The sequence below is a fragment of the Carassius gibelio genome, chromosome A15 (genome assembly GCF_023724105.1).
Source record: "Carassius gibelio isolate Cgi1373 ecotype wild population from Czech Republic chromosome A15, carGib1.2-hapl.c, whole genome shotgun sequence".
Lineage (NCBI taxonomy): Eukaryota > Metazoa > Chordata > Actinopteri > Cypriniformes > Cyprinidae > Carassius > Carassius gibelio.
Genome location: NC_068385.1, coordinates 19,181,736 through 19,199,094, shown reverse-complemented (window position 1 = coordinate 19,199,094; position 17,359 = coordinate 19,181,736). Strand labels below are relative to the sequence as shown.

At 36.6% G+C, this 17,359-nt stretch overlaps 1 protein-coding gene across 1 annotated transcript in view; it reads right to left on the bottom strand.

Moving 5' to 3' along the window:
- Positions 1-17,359, bottom strand: part of LOC128028726 (uncharacterized) — a 63,521-nt gene that overhangs the window by 10,640 nt on the left and 35,522 nt on the right. The window contains exon 2 of the mRNA XM_052616052.1: positions 12,627-12,730. Coding sequence (XP_052472012.1) covers positions 12,627-12,696 — 70 coding nt within the window. The 5' untranslated portion in view covers positions 12,697-12,730. The remainder of the gene's footprint in view (positions 1-12,626; positions 12,731-17,359) is intronic.

The window sequence follows — 17,359 nt, the reverse complement described above, 5'->3', positions numbered from 1 at the left end:
TGTGAGACGACCCCCAAACTCTGAATTCAAGCCACAGTACACAGTGAAGACAGTGAAGCATGGAGGTGCAAGCATCATGATATGGGCATGTTTCTCCTACTATGGTGTTGGGCCTATTTATCGCATACCAGGGATCATGGATCAGTTTGCATATGTTAAAATACTTGAAGAGGTCATGTTGCCCTATGCTGAAGAGGACATGCCCTTGAAATGGTTGTTTCAACAAGACAATGACCCAAAACACACTAGTAAACGGGCAAAGTCTTGGTTCCAAACCAACAAAATTAATGTTATGGAGTGGCCAGCCCAATCTCCAGACCTTAATCCAATTGAGATCTTGTGGGGTGATATCAAAAATGCTGTTTCTGAAGCAAAACCAAGAAATGTGAATGAATTGTGGAATGTTGTTAAAGAATCATGGAGTGGAATAACAGCTGAGAGGTGCCACAAGTTGGTTGACTCCATGCCACACAGATGTCAAGCAGTTTTAAAAAACTGTGGTCATACAACTAAATATTAGTTTAGTGATTCACAGGATTGCTAAATCCCAGAAAAAAAAATGTTTGTACAAAATAGTTTTGAGTTTGTACAGTCAAAGGTAGACACTGCTATTTTTTTGAACACACCCCTTTCAACTAATTGCCCAATTGCACAGCCTTAAGAGCGTGCATATCATGAATGCTGGGTCTTGTTTGTTTTCTGACAATCTACTGAACCTACTGGTAACTTGTTTGCCACGTAGCAATAAAAAATATACTAAAAACCTTGATTATTCTGGTTAGTCACATTGTACTGCTATTATTTTGAACAATACTGTATAAAGGGTATCCCCAGAGCGTCAGGCGAGCCTGCACCTGAGCGTCATGGTGGCTGGTGTTTGTGTGCTTCAGTGTGTGAGCTGGTGTCAGTTTCGATGTGTGGATCGTACTGCTTGGTTTTTGTTTCCCCTTTTTCGTGATCGTGAAAGTTCCAGTTTATAACTACGCAAGGCAAGGCAAGTTTATTTATATAACACATTTTGTACACAATGGTAATTCAAAGTACTTTACATAAAAGAATATAATATTAAAATAATCATGAAGAAAAATAATAACAAAAATAAAACAAGCAATTTTAAAACTTTATTATGATTAAAACATTTACTTAAAATGAATTTAAAAATAGTTAGAAAATGATTTTACATTAAAAAATAATAATAAAGTAAAAAAAAAACAACAAAAAAAACAGTGAAAATAGTGCAATCAGTTCGGACATTGCACAGTGCTCATTCAATAAATGCACAGTTAAACAGATGAGTTTTGAGTCTAGATTTAAATGTGACTAGTGTTTTAGCACATCTGATCTCTTCTGGAAGCTGATTCCAACTGCGGTAACTAAAGGCAGACTCCACTTGTTTTGTGTGAAGCCTTGGTATTTCTAACTGACTCGATCCTAGTGATCTGAGTGGTCTGTTAGGTTTATACTCAGTGAGCATATCTGAAATATATTTCGGTCCTAGGTTATTTAGTGATTTATATACGAGTAAAAGTACTTTAAAATCAATCCTAAATGTAACTGGAAGCCAGTTTAAGGACCTGAGGACTGGTGTGATATGCTCAGATTTTCTGGTTCTAGTCAGAATCCTGGCAGCAGCGTTCTGGATGAGCTGCAGCTGTCTAATGGTCTTTTTGGGAAGGCCGGTGAGGAGCCCATTACAATAGTCCACTCTGCTGGTGATAAAGGCATCAAGTTTCTCAAAGTCTTGGCTGGAAACAAAACATCTAATTCTTGCAATGCTTTTTTAAATGAGAGTATGCTGATTTAGTTACTGCTTTGACATGACTACTGAAACTAAGGTCTGTCTCCAGAATCACACTAAGATTCCTGACTTGTTTTTCAGTTGTTTGACCCCTAGAGTCAAGGTATGCATTCACCTTTGAAAACTTAATCTTTGTTTCCAAATGCAATGAGTTTTTTCCTTATTTAACTGAAGAAAGTTCTGGCACATTTACATTTACATTTGCATTTATTCATTTAGCAGACGCTTTTATCCAAAGCGACTTACAGATGAAGACAGTGGAAGCAATCAAAAACAACAAAAAGAGCAATGATATATAAGTGCTATAACAAGTCTCAGTTAGGTTAACACAGTACACATAGCATGGGATTTTAAATAATATAATAAATAAAAAGAAAACAGAATAAAAATAAAAAATAAAAGAATAGAGCAAGCTAGTTAGAGGTCTTTACACATACACACACACATAAATATACAATTGCATAATAAATTAAAAGAAAATAGAATACAAAAAGATTAGAAAGGTAGTTAGATTTTTTAAAGAATAGAATTAGAATAGTGAGTGTTAAAGTTAGAGGGTCAAATAAAGATGGAACAGATGTGTTTTAAGCCGATTCTTGAAGATGGCTAAGCACTCAGCTGCTCGGATTAAGTTGGGGAGTTCATTCCACCAGAAGGGAACATTTAATTTAAAAGTCCGTAAAAGTGACTTTGTGCTTCTTTGGGATGGCACAATCAAGCGACGTTCACTTGCAGAACGTAAGCTTCTAGAGGGCACATAAGTCTGAAGTAACAAATTTAGGTAAATGGGTGCAGAGTCAGTGGTAGTTTTGTAGGCAAACATCAATGCCTTGAATTTTATGCGAGCAGGTATTGGAACCCAGTGCCAATTGATAAACAAAGGTGTGACGTGTATTCTTTTTGGCTCATTAAAAATTAATCTTGCTGCCGCGTTGTGAATTAATTGTAAAGGTTTGATAGAGCTGGCTGGAAGACCTGCCAAGAGAGCATTGCAATAGTCCAACCTGGACAGAACAAGAGCTTGAACAAGGAGTTGTGCAGCATGTTCTCAAAGAAAGGGCTTGATCTTCTTGATGGTGAATAAAGCAAATCTGCAGGATCGGACAGTTTTAGCAATGTGGTCTGAGAAAATCAGCTGATCATCAATCATAACTCCAAGGCTTCTAACTGTTTTTGAAGGAGTTATGGTTGATGTGCCTAACTTGATGGTGAAATTGTGATGGAACAATGGGTTTGCTGGAATCACAAGCAGTTCTGTCTTGGCAAGGTCTTGGCACATCCAACTATTAATTTCATCAATGCATTTGCAGAGGGAGTCAAAGGGGCTGTAGTCATTTGGAGATAAGGCTAGGTAAATCTGGGTATCATCAGCATAGCTGTGATAGGCAATTTGGTTCTTTCTCATTATTTGACTTAGTGGAAGCATATACAGGCTAAACAAGAGCGATGCAAGAATTGAGCCTTGTGGAACTCCACATGTCATGGACGTCCACTTAGACTTATGCTCTCCTAGACTCACATAATAGCCTCTCCCTTCTAAGTATGACCTGAACCATTTGAGTACCATCCCAGAAAGCCAGACCCAGTTTTCCAGTCTCTCTAGTATCATGTTATGATCGACAGTGTCAAACGCAGCACTGAGATCTAGCAATACCAGCACCGATATTTTGCCAGTCACAATTTAAGCGAATATCATTTATTATCTTAATTAGTGCTGTCTCTGTGCTGTGATGCCATCGAAAACCAGATTGAAAATTGTCCAGGTATCCATTTGAGTTTAAGTATTTGTTCGGCTGATTACAAACTACCTTTTCTATGATTTTGCCTATAAAAGGAAGATTAGATATTGGTCTAAAATTGCTCAAAATGGTGCTATCGAGATTGCTCTTTTTCAGGAGGGGCTTAACAACTGCAGTTTTTAGGGAGTTTGGAAATGTCCCAGAAAGAAGTGAGGTGTTCACCACTTCTAAGAGATCTGCTTCTAAGCAGTTAAGCACACTTTTGAAAAAAGATGTGGGAAGTGTTTCAAGACAGCAGGTTGATGATTTTAGTTGCTGCACTATGTCTTCCAGAATTTTACTATCAATTGTTCTGATAGAATGCGTGGGGCACCTTTCAGCACAATTCCTAGATATTCAAAAGACAAGTACTGACCAAATTACACTTGCTTGCATTGATAGACATCTTTAAATAGAGCAGCTACAACCCCACCTCTTCTAACAGTCCTATGTAAGTGAAGTTAGGAGGGGCTGCTTCATTTAGGATTGTTGCACTGCAGCTGTTTTCTAGCCATGTTTCATTTAGAAACATAAAATCCAGATTGTTTGTGGTTATAAAGTCATTGATTAGAAATGATTTATTTTTTAGTGAGCAAATGTTTAAAAGTGCTAGCTTGATGGCAGTGCTTTGTGTCTTTACATCATTCTTAGTTTGATGCATAATAGGCCGCAGATTAGATGAGTTTGCCCTTCGGCTTGAGAAGGCCTTAGACTTTCTATCACGTGATAAAACTGAAATAGAGAAAGCTACAGGCACACTGGGTTCCCGCTTGTTCTGTAAGCATTTGTGGATGTTGCTGCTATTATAGTGGGGACCCATCACATATCACTGAGGGCTGCTATCGGTTGCTTTTGGTTCACCTTTAGCAGATAGAGGGTTTGGGCCTTGGTGGTTGGGGGGCCCCGTCATTTTTTTGTTGATATCTGAGGGCTAGCAGCGAATGAGTGAGAGAGTTTAGTCCCAGCATACACCAATTCCTCCATTCTCTGCGATAAGCACAGAAGTGGAGATGCTGGAGAGAGGGATAATGTGTCTGGTGATATGGGCTGTGTCTCTGGTGTTTCCGGTGGCTGTGATGTGTTGTCCTGTCTTCCCTGGCTGTTTTCCAGAAAGTCGTACTTGGGTGCTGAATCTTGTAGCTGTTTTGATACATCACAGTCTGTCTGTGAGGAGCTCTGTGGGCAGGGCTCAGCAGGGACAGTGTCCATGAGCAGTGCTTGTTTTGGCTGCATGGTGTTATCAGTGTCCTTGTGGGATATGTCAACCACATGGGGTGGCAGTGGCTCAGTGGTTCATGTAAGTTGTTTACAAACCGGAAGGTTGGTGGTTCAATTCCCAGCTCCATCTCACCAAGTGTCGTGGTGTCCTTGAGCAAGACACCTAACCCCAGCTGCTCCCGACGAGCTGGATGGCGCCTTGAATGGCTGACACTGCAGTCGGTGTGTGAATGGGTGAATGTGAGGCAACTTGTAAAGCACTTTGGATGGCCATGTGGTCTGTTGAAAGCACTATATAAATGCAGTCCATTTACCATTTACATGATGACTCGGGCCCGGTGTGTGTGTGCTGAATGGATTGACACACTCTGCTGAAGGATGAGGGAGAAGTAGATATTGTCCTTAAACACTCTAGCACCAAGTTTGTTTGGGTGGAGGCCATCCGGTTTAAACAGTTGTCTATGGCCCCAGAAAAGATTGAAGTTGTCGATGAAATTCACTTCTTTTTTACTGCAAGATCTTTGTAGCCATGTGTCCAGCCCAAGCATCCATGAAAACATATTTGTTCCCCTTGCTGGGAGTGGTCCACTGACGAATGACTGAACTTTGAGTCTTTGAATTGTTTTAAAGATTTCCCTGAAGTCCTTCTCAAGGAGTTCTGACTGCTCTTTCCGAGTATCATTCTTCCCCACATGGATGATGATTCGATTTGCAGTCTTGTGCTTCATCAGAATGTTCTGAAGTTCCTTGTTCACATCAGAGACTGTTGCTTGAGGAAGGCAGCATGTTGTTGTAGTCCTGCTACAGATGTTTCTGATAACAGAGTCACCCACTATCAGAGTCCTTGGCTCGGCTGCACTCTGAGCTGAATGCCGCGGTTTGCTCGAACTTGAGCGCCTGTTAGTAGCGATGTTAGCTGCTGGCTGATCAGATCCATGGTTAAACACATTTGGGGATTCCTCACCCACATTCATTAATGCTTCAAATCTGTTCTCAAGATGTACAGGGGGAGTTAGAATACCAGTATTTACAAGCTTGTCATAGTCGAATCTGGGGTAGAGGAAGCTATGGCAGCAATACAAGAAACTCATGACAATCTGATACCTCGTGTTCCTTTGGGTCTCCCTGTTTGTGCCATCGATTAGTGTGGCAATCAGTTTCGGCTTGTTCCTCTACACTTGGTATAAACTGTTGAGATTCAGAAGATTCATGGGACTCACCGGCTGTATGCTGAGAGGTTCCATGACGACGGTCTACTAAGTCCAGCAAGTAACTTTGCTTCAAGAATCACAATCCTTTGTAGAAGTTTGCAGTAGTTCATGCAATAAGTAGATCCAACAGGAGGCATTTTCTCTCTCTTCTGTTTGAATGTAGGCAGTTGTTATCCTGTCTCTGGAATGTAAGCTGCTGGCAGTGGGAGGCAAAGTCTTCTTTTTGTAGTATTATTCCATTCCCAATGTTTTTAGTTTTAGCGTTTGTGCCAAAAATCTGTTGTTTGAGCACTGTGCTGATCTGCTGATATGCGGGCGTGGGATTATGTTTAGCTTGCATACGGATGACGCGTGAATTCTTTTTGTGAAGTAAAGGGAAGGAGGGGTTGGTTTGCCCGATATTTGATCGGAAGTCCTGCTGATCTGTATGTAAACCTACACAGCAAAATCCCCAGTGTTAATTTAACACTCTGAGTGTGGATTATATAAACACTGAAGCAGTGTTAAAAGTAACACTGAAGCAGAGTTGAAGTTAATGAGATAATTAAGAAGTTAATTGAGTTATGATTGACCATTATTGAAGACACCTGATGTTAACAAGCAGACTCACCAACCGAGAAAATCACAATTTGTGTGTCACCATTATAGTGGTCAGTGTTTGCTTTAGTTGGTACTTTGACCCTTCAGTTATTAATTTTAGATTTTGTGTGGCTGTTGCAACTGAGTTATACCATACAGACAGACCACAGCAAAGGAAATCTTATGGTATTGATTGTGGTTTGGACTTATTGTCATGGATTGACCTGAATGCCTGAGTTCAGGTTTCTTTACTGCGTACATAAATAAGATGGATAAAAAAGTGATCCAGCATTTTTGCCATAACATGACATGTTTTTAAAACTTAGTTCTACATAAAGAAAAAGTTCTTTAGTTTAGACACACAGACATCAAGAATCAGCGTGAGCATCACAACAACGGTGACCATCAAAAAAGCATGTTGTAGCCAATAAAAACTCATCCATGGCTCCCATCATGCATTGCGGCATGAATAAATTATGAGCTGAACTGTCTTTTTAACTTTTTATTCTAACTATATTTTATTTTTGCTGTTTTTATGTGAATTTTTAGTATCTAGTTTTGTGATGTTCAGAGTAGATCTGTTTATCTGGATATGCTGTTTGTCACCGTTTTTGAGATTCATATGCTGATTCTTGTTATCTGTGTGTGCCTAAAATTAAAACTCTTTTATAAAAAAAAAAATCTGAATCACAGAATCACAAGAGATGGCTACAAAATGTATAGAAAATACAGACTCTTTCGTTGTGTAATCAAAGCTGTTACAATCAATAATGATCCATAAGAAGAGAGGAGACTGTAAAAGAGTTCATTGATTAAGGTCAAGCAACAATTACATTAAAACATAATCATCAACACCCAGTGATTTTTGCTCTTGGCTTGACAAACAAACTTTTAATTTAAAAAGTCACAAGCCAAGATCCCAACTAAAGCAAACACTGACCACTATAATGATGACACACAAATTGCGATTTTCTTGTTTGTGATTCTGCTTGTTAACATCAGGTGTCTTCAATAATGGTCAATCATAACTCCATTAACTTCTTAATTATCTCATTAACTTCAACTCTGCTTCAGTGTTACTTTTAACACTGCTTCAGTGTTTATATAATCCACACTCAGAGTGTTAAATTAACACTGGGGATTTTGCTGTGTACTCATGTTTCTATGTCTATTTTTAAGTAGAACTGTGTGTGTGTGAATTCTGTGTTTTGTGTATTTTAGGCCAATAAAGTGGGTGCTTTATAGCGACGCCATTTCGCCTCTACGCTGCTGTTTTGTTTTGCTTTTAGTGATTTTGTTTGAGTTGTTTGTTTCTATTTTGTCTTATTATCCATTTAGTGTTTGATCACAATCCCCCTTTGTTACCACAGAGCTGTGTGTGGCCATTGTTTGTTGGTTTGTGTTGGGTTTTGGAGATGATTAATGTATTGGTGTGTTTTCATTTTGGGCCTTATTAATCCACACCGTATAGGGTGGCTGTATATTTATTTTGGGGTAAATTGCCTACCGTATTGTGCTTTTCTTTATAGGCTGTATGTGTATTCATGTGTTAATTCGTTTTTCTTTCTTTCTTTTGCAGGAGTGGGGGTGATCCAAAAGTGGGCAGGCTAGGCGTCCTGCGCCTAGATATCAGCACTTTTCTTCATAGGGGCGTTGTGGAGGTTTTCTTGTTGTGGTTTGTACTAGTGTGGGTGTGCTTTGAAAGATTTGGGCAAAGGGTGCTAGCTGTCTTGAGGCCTACTGTTTAACCTGTCCTGCAAATGATACACCCCCTCTCCGTCATGAGAGGTTGTAAGTCTGTTAACTGATGGAATTTCATTATTCATACACCATTTAGCAGCTTAGTGATTTAGTTCTATGGTGCTATTGACTTTAGTAGCCTTTTAATATTATTTATGACTATGGAATAAAGGATTATACTTTTCTATACTCAGTGTCTTGTGATTGGGGGAGAGGGAAACAAACTTGTGTGCCCGTAGTCATGATTTATTATTGTTTGAGCATTAACTCAAACGCCACCAGTACAACTCACATCGCCCCTGGTCCCTGCCCGAAGGCACAAGGTGAAGCATAAAAGACGGCACGGAGTGTTGGCAGAACAGTCGAGCGATGTGCAAGAAATTTTCAGTGCACACACCTGAAGTGCAAGTATACACACAGACAGCTGCGTCTAGACTGCGCAAATGCTAAACCTTCCGCTTTTTGTGCATGGATGAATAAATACAGACAAAATTAAAGCAAAATGCGTGTTTTGGCGAATATCCTATTAAACACAGTCGGTTAGACATATCTTAATGTAAACAGAAAGAAAAGGCATGTGTATCATTATATTAAATCCGTGCTTTGTTCTTAAAGTTAAAGCAAATTAGTCTCAGTGGCCTTAAACCATTTAAGTTTTAAAAATAATAGTTGTGAGTACTCTGAACTTAATTTAGTTGAGTTCACTGAAAGATATACATTGCAATTAAATAATGAAGTGATTAATTGAGTGATAATTGAGCGTTAGTGATGAACACCTGCTGTTAACAAAACAGAATTACTGAAGAAAAGAGAGAAAGGAACTACAACTGACTTCAGACACAGCCTCACTAAAACCTGACAGAGTAATGTTAACTCAAACCATTTGAGGCAACCGATTGCCTTAAACCATTTAAGTATTAAAACTAACAGTTATTAGTACTCTAAGAAGCTATACATTGCAATTAAGTAATTAAGTAATTAATTGAGTGATAATTGTGAACTAGTGATGAACAGCTGCTGTAAACAAACAGAATCACAGAAGAAAAGAGAAACACAAGAACTACTACAACTGACTTCAGACACAGTCTTAGATGAAATCAACTGAAATAAAATACATTAAATATCTCAAGATCTGATTAAACAACCCCTCAAACAGCATCACCAGCTCCACTTATTAATAACCAGACTGACTTTATTTCTGTCAGAAGTCTACAGAAGATCTTATTGAGAATGAACTAAGGTTTAGATTTTAATTTATTGTTTCATTGAAAGTCAGGGTTTGCTTTAGTTGGGCTCTTGACCCTTCATTTCTGCCTTAGTTTTTTCTCTGGCTTTTGTGACCATATGTTTCTAAAACATTTGTTGTAACACACGCACACATACACAAAAACGCTGCTTTTATTCAAAACAATAACAATATAGTTATGTCCGATTTGCGATCGAGTCGTTTGATTTAACTGGTTCTTCTTATTGAACCAGTTCACCAAATTGAACTGGATTGTTTGAAACGATTCGCGTCTTCAGTAAGCATTAATGCACAAAAGCCTTAAACTGTTAACTTTTTTTAACATGACTGACAATCTCTCTGAGTCAGAATAAACCAATATCCCCGAGTAATTCATTTACTCAAACAGTAAACTGACTGAACTGCTGTGAAGAGAGAACTGAAGATGAAACCGAGCCGAGCCAGATGACGAACGAACACGCCCACTTCTGGAGCAGTTCTCGTTCTCGAGTCAAGAACTGGTTGCATCGGTTTTCGGATCACCAGTACACTGAACCGAGAACCGTTTCTGCCGGACGCGTCTATTTGAGAACCGATGAACTGATGACACTGTGCATGTGTAATTTTTCAAGTATTTTGTTAAACATCAGAAACTGTGATGAAATATATTTTTTTCTTTTTTTCTTTTTTTTTATAAATATGAATGCATCTAATCTGTATATTTTGTTAAATTGTAGATTATGTTAGATTATATAGGCCAAAAGGGTTTTCATGGAAGTTGGACAATAATTAAGACTCTAAAGACTATGTTTAATAGGAATAAGGGATGATTTATGAAATATCTGTACTGTATTTATAGATAACGATGACATTGTTAGTTTTTGTGCAGCATTAGATTAAAATTTTTTTCCCCTAATTTGTTGTTGGTGGCTGTTTTTGCCCCATTGACTTCCATTATAACGACATTTTTTGATTGCGAAGCCATGACACCATATAATCATGCATTCTTGATTGTTTGTGGTTTTCCCTTTTGGGAAGAGGTAAAAAAAAATATTTTTACAGTTGATCACTAGGTGGGACCATTAACCTTTTAAATAGGCCTGTGCAAAAAAAGGGCTTGGTTTCTGGCTAGTATATGGAGTTATATGGACTATAACAGCAAATTATAATGTTTGTGTGTGTGTGAGATTCTTGATTGTTGGTGGTTTTCCCTGTTGGGAAGAGGTAACATTTGTTATTTTTTACAGTTGATCACTAGGTGGGACCATTAACCCTTTAGAAAGGCCTGTGCAAAAAAATGCTTAGTTTCTGGCTTGTATGGAGTTATATGGAGTATAATAGCAAATTATAGTGTGTGTGTGTGTGTGATAGAGAGAGAGAAAGAGAGGGTGTGAGAGAGACATTTGTGTACTTACCTTGATGTACAGTATCTGAAAAAATCTAAATATGCACCTCATGCTCTCAGAACTACTTGGAGTAAACAATAAAAAAGAAGTGTGTTTATGCACCTGCTGCCTTTTGATGGTGAAAAGTACAGATGGCCAATATGTGAAATTCTCCTCTTTTCTTGATGGTAAAGCCAGTTTAAAACCTTAAAATCCTGTAAAAAAAATCTACTTTGCTTCAAATTTATGAACATAATGTATTATGAACCAAAATGCAATACCAACTTCAAATAAGCTGCAGCTCGCTGGAGGGGTCACGCTACATAATCATTTCTAAAACTTTGGTACAACTCAAGCCCTTTCTTGTGTTGCTTGCTGCTCTTCTCACCATTAAATATCCAGCACGATGGCATGCAAGTGTTTAAATCCATGTACTTTGCTTTTGTTTAGTCTATTCGCTTGTTAAGTCTGACGTCACGTAGCAGCGCATCCGTGTCCAAACGCTCTATCAGTTACCATGAGAAAACAACAAAAGGTGCTAATATAAACTCACAATGTTATAGAATACTAGCAAAAAAGTTATAATATTAACATTTAACTCCATAACGAAGTACCAGATAGCCAGACAATGAAAATATTAATATAAAAAATATATATATAAAAATTATTTGTGTTTGGGACGCTGTGAGCACGGAGACTGTAGTGTATATTGTAAGTTTGAAAGCGTTTAACTTAAATTATCAATATGAATAAACAGTGCTCATAAACGGCTGCTGAGGTCATATTCTCAAGTGAAGCAAGTTGAGGCCTGGACCCGGAAACAGCGCTTCTTACGTCATCACTTAAAAACATAATTCTTTCACCACCATTAAAAGGCAGCAGGTGCATAAATACACTTTTTTTTACTCCATGTAGTTCTAAAAGCTGAGGTGTACATTGTGATTTTCTGAAATACATTAAGGTAAGAGCGCAAAGGTCTCTCTCACACACACTCTCTCTCTTTCTCACACACACACACACACACATACACACTCAATATAATATGCTGTTATACTCCTGAATGTCATTTCACTAAACAGCAGCTGTTCATCACTAATGCTCAATCTGCACTTAATTGCAAAGTTGTAAAACTTACATGTTTTGAATCAAGGCAATCTGTTCACTCAAATTGTTTGAGTTAAGTTTATTTGTCAGGTTTTACAGTGTAAAAATTTCAGATAAATATTTATGTTATATTTTAGTTGCATTTGTAAGTTATTAAAAATATTGGTTGTTTAAAATAGATATATAATATAAAAAAGATATATCGATCGATATACTTCTGTATCAGATCAAATCGTATCATATAATTTTTTGAGATATCGTATCACTGGCTACGTATGTGTGTGTGTGTGTGTGTGTGTGTGTGTGTGTGTGTGTGTGTGTGTGTGTGTGTGTGTATATATAAATAAATATACATGTTTATAGAAAGTAATAAGTCACTGCATAACAGGAAAGACCCAAGTAGTAGCAGTAAGTGAAGAGGATTCTTATAAATCACAAGTTCATTATGGAGTACCACAAGGTTCAGTAGTAGGAATGCTCCTTTTTACCCTTTACCCTTTTTTCAGATTTAAATGCTTTCAAAAATATAGAAAAACATAGTTAACACACACAGTAAACAAAAACACAAAGCCCATCAAAAGTTCTTACTTTGAGTTGCAAGAGCTGAATGTGATGATATCATCAAAATCATCATCATTATCATAGCCAGAATCTGCATGATGGCGTGTTCCTCCCAGCATTCATATGGAAATCTGTTAGGAGACAAAGAGACTTTCATTCATCACATATGTAATTGTTGCTTAACTTCTCGGAAAACGCATAAAACATGACAAATAATGCTTTGGCATTCATTTCCCTCCCCCAAACGCTCACATCTCGTTCAGCAAAACAAACAAATCTTTTTTTGAGTCATTTCATTCATTTAATCAAATATAATTAAAATATTAAGTGGTACCTACCTAACGTCTACTAGTAGTACTAGTAATAGTATGCAAACATTAATCTTTTAATGTTTGTATTGTTTAATAATAATAGTAATAATAATGATTAAAAAAAGACTGTATAAAAGGCTTTAACCTATCGTTCGTTGTTTTGTCAAGTGACATGATAGCATTGGATAGAGAAATTATTTTACAAGCTTCCTTACAAACGGGTGCATAGTCATTATTATTATCATCATTATTAGTCTTACACTGTTAAAAATCGCTGTAAAAAAACGGCCAAATTTCGACAGTAACATACTGTTTTTCATTAAAACGGTGCATTCTGGGTAGGGTTGTCACGATACCATAAACAAATGTTACGATACTATACCAGCTGAAGTATCACGATACCAAGTAGTATCACGATACCATGCCATATTTTATTAATTCAAAATTCATTTCTACAAAATGAAGCAAAATGTCAGAAATACTAAGATATAAATGAAAACAGACCAAATTTCAGAATTCTTTTTTAATGAGATTGAATAACTGGCTCTTTGAAAAACTCAAGAACTGTCATGAAGCAACTAATTAAAATGTGTCATGCATGTACTCCATCTGTACAGTAATGAAGTCATGCAAATTGAAACTCTTCTCAGTGTCTTCTAAGCATTAACACTGCATTAAGAATTTAATTTCTTGGGTTTCTCAGAGGCTGTTGATGGTGGGCTGTGACTTGCTGGTGGCAGGGTTAACTGTGGCCTTGGGCACCAGTTAGGGCAGCATGGTTTTGATTCTGAAAACAACAACAACAACAACAACAAAAACATTAAGAAAAAATATGAAATTAATTACCATATTTTCCGATCAAACTTATTTTGATAGTTTGGCTGGTCCTGCGACTTCTAGTCAGGTGTGACTTATTTATCAAAATTAATTTGACATGAACCAAGGTAAAACATTACCATCTACAGCGGCGAGAGGGCTCTCTGTGCTGCTCATTGCTCCTGTAGTCTACACTGAAATCATAGAGGTTCTAAATAAATGTGACTTATAGTCCAGTGCGATTTATTTATGTTTTTTTCCTCGTCATGACCTATTCTTAGACTGATGCCACTTATACTTAGATGGGACTTATAGTCAGAAAAATACGGTACTTGAATGCTGTAAAATTCAGAATATAAAAATAATGTATATATTAAATTGCCCATTTCATTTTTTTTTTCAATACAATAGAATACAGAAAATGTTTACATTTATGTTGTATATTAGTACTGTACATTTAATAAAATAAGTGTTTTTTTATTAATCAAATGAAATCAGTGTAAGCAAAATACATTTTAGAACGGCAGAATTGGCACTGAAGCTGCACTTTAAGTGACACTGCAATTACAACTGCATAAATAATGAGTATTTATTTTATATACGAAGTTTTAAGTATGAAATGCCAAATACATGAAATATATATGAAATGCTGAAAAAAATATTATTTTATGGACTACCTTTAAATGGGAAACTGCTACATCCAGTAGGTGGCAGTCTTTCTAAATTAATTATTGACAGAGCCATTCAAAAGAAATGTCTGTTCACTTCAATAATAAAGCAAGTGATTACTCTCACAAAACTTCGTGAAAGGCTCATTTAACAATTTACTCACCCGAACCGTTCAAAACGCTAATATTTTTTAGGAACTGAACAAGCTGATTTTAACATAAATCAATAAAGGGCTGACAAGAACAGACTGCAGATGTCGTCATGTTAATGAATATAACAACATTCTTCGTTGCAAAGATTGTTGTAAAGAATGAAATCCATTCATCAGGAAGGTGGACAAAAGTGCAACAAAAATATATAAATAAAAAATGTTACTATATAAAAAGTAAAATGCAGTGTTTAAACTGCTAAATTTAAAACGTTTCAGTCCCTCTCTCTAGATAGCGTGAATAATATGCAACACCTTACTGTAATGTTAAACAAGACATTGTCAAAAATGAAGATAAATTATTTAAGGTAAATAAGTTACACTAACCTTTGTGTACTGTCCAAAGGATATGGGATGTGTCCGAAGATGCTTATTGAGGCTGCTTGTGTTTTCCCCCTTTACACAGCAAAATCCCCAGTGTTAATTTAACACTCTGAGTGTGGACTCATATAAACACTGAAGCAGTGTTAAAAGTAACACTGAAGCAGAGTTGAAGTTAATGAGATAATTAAGAAGTTAATTGAGTTATGATTGAGCATTATTGAAGACACCTGATGTTAACAAGCAGAATCACAAACGAGTAAAATCACAATTTGTGTATCACCATTATAGTGTTCAGTGTTTGCTTTAGCTGGGATCTTGGCTTGTAACTTTTTATTTTTAAAGTTTGTTTGTCAAACCAAGAGCAAAAATCATTGCGTGTTGATGATTATGTTTTAATGTAATCGTTGTTTGACATGAATCACTGAACTCATTTTCAGTCTTTTCTCAAAGTAAAACTTCCATTGTTGATTGTCACAGCTTTGATTCCACAATGAACAAATCTGTATTTTCTATACATTTTGTAGGTATCTCTTGCAAGTGATTCAGATTTTTTTAAATTAAAGAATTGTAATTTTAGGCACACACAGATAACAATAATCAACGTATGAATCTCAACAACGGTGACAAACAACATATTCAGATAAACAGACCAACTCTGAACATCACAAAACTAGATACAAAATGAACATAAAAACAGCAAAAATAAAATATAGTTAGAATAAAAAGTTAAAAAGACAGTTCAGCTCATAATTTATTCATGCCGCAATGCATGATGGGAGCCATGGATGAGTTTTTATTGGCTTCAACATGTTTTTTTGATGGTCACCGTTGTTGTGATGCTCACGCTGATTCCTGATGTCTGTGTGTCCAAACAAAAGATTACTTTTTTTTTTTACGTAGAACTAACTATTAAAAACATGTCATACTATGTCAGAAATGCTGGGATGCTTACTTTTCTTTTTCACTTAATTTATGTATGCAGTAAAGAAACTTAAACTCAAGCATTCAGGTCACTCTATAACAAATAGCTCAAATCACAATCAATGGCACACATGATTGCCTTTGCTGTGGTCTGTCTGTATGATATAATTCAGTCACCACAGCCACATAAAATCTAAAGATAATAACTGAAGGGTCAAGATCCCAACTAAAGCAAACATTGACTACTATAATGGTGATACACAAATTGTGATTTTCTCGTTTGGTGATTCTGCTTGTTAACATCAGGTGTCTTCAATAATGGTCAATCATAACTCAATTAACTTCTTAATTATCTCATTAACTTCAACTCTGCTTCAGTGTTACTTTTAACACTGCTTTAGTGTTTATATGAGTCCACACTCAAGAGTGTTAAATTAACAATGGGGATTTTGCTGTGTAGCTTGAATTCTCTGTAGATATTCACGGCAGTTTGGTTTTCCTTCATCATCAGATAAAAATCAGAAGTAATTCCATATTTCACTATGTGAATTGCTTTTTCAAGAGACTGTCGCGGTCAAACGTTGTATTTAAATTTATTGTATTTACAGGAACATACCATTGCAAATTAAAATGAAATTAACAGAATCAGATGCGTGTTGGGGGAAAAAAACAATATCATATATGGTATTTAAGGAGCAAATTCTACACAGGTTTTTCGCGCGCTTAAAGGGCACCACAGAAAGACGTCAGGAAGACAAAAGACTATATTGTTTATTTACAACACAAGTGTTCGAACATTTTATCAACTGCCCCACAAGCCATATACAACAGTACTTACGGTAGAACCGTAATGACGATACTACCGTTTAAAAAATACAATGGCACCGCCAGTATTTTGAACCCTTAGTATAGTGATACTACCGTAGTACCGGTAAACCGTGCAACCCTAATTCTGGGTAATATTCATCATTTTCGAGAAGGTAGCCTGCTGCTATATATCGTAAATTAACAATGTTCAAAGTCGACACTCTTGTTTCAAATCACACCCTACTCCCTCATTCACTATTCCCTACATGAGTTTACTAATATAGTCCACCTAACAGAGAGAATGAAAACTAATGAGTGAATTCAGACAATAATCAACAGCTGCTGTTAATGAGTAGAATCACTGAAGAAAAAAGAAACAAGACAAACACAAGAAATACAACTGACTTGAGCCACAGCTTTAGATGAAATCAACTGAAGATTTAAACAATCAACAAACAGCTTTATCAACTTCACTCATTACTAACCGGACTGACTTTATTTCTATCAGATCAGAGATCAGAGATCAAAAGATCTTATTGAGAATTACAGAGGTGTAGATGATAATCTTAGTTTCGTTTAGCATCACCATTGTGGAGATCAGTGTTTGCTTTAGTTGGGCTCCTGACCCTTGTTTCATTGCTATATTTGTATCTTTATGATACATCTATTACAGCAATATTAATCTTGATGATCAAGTGATTATG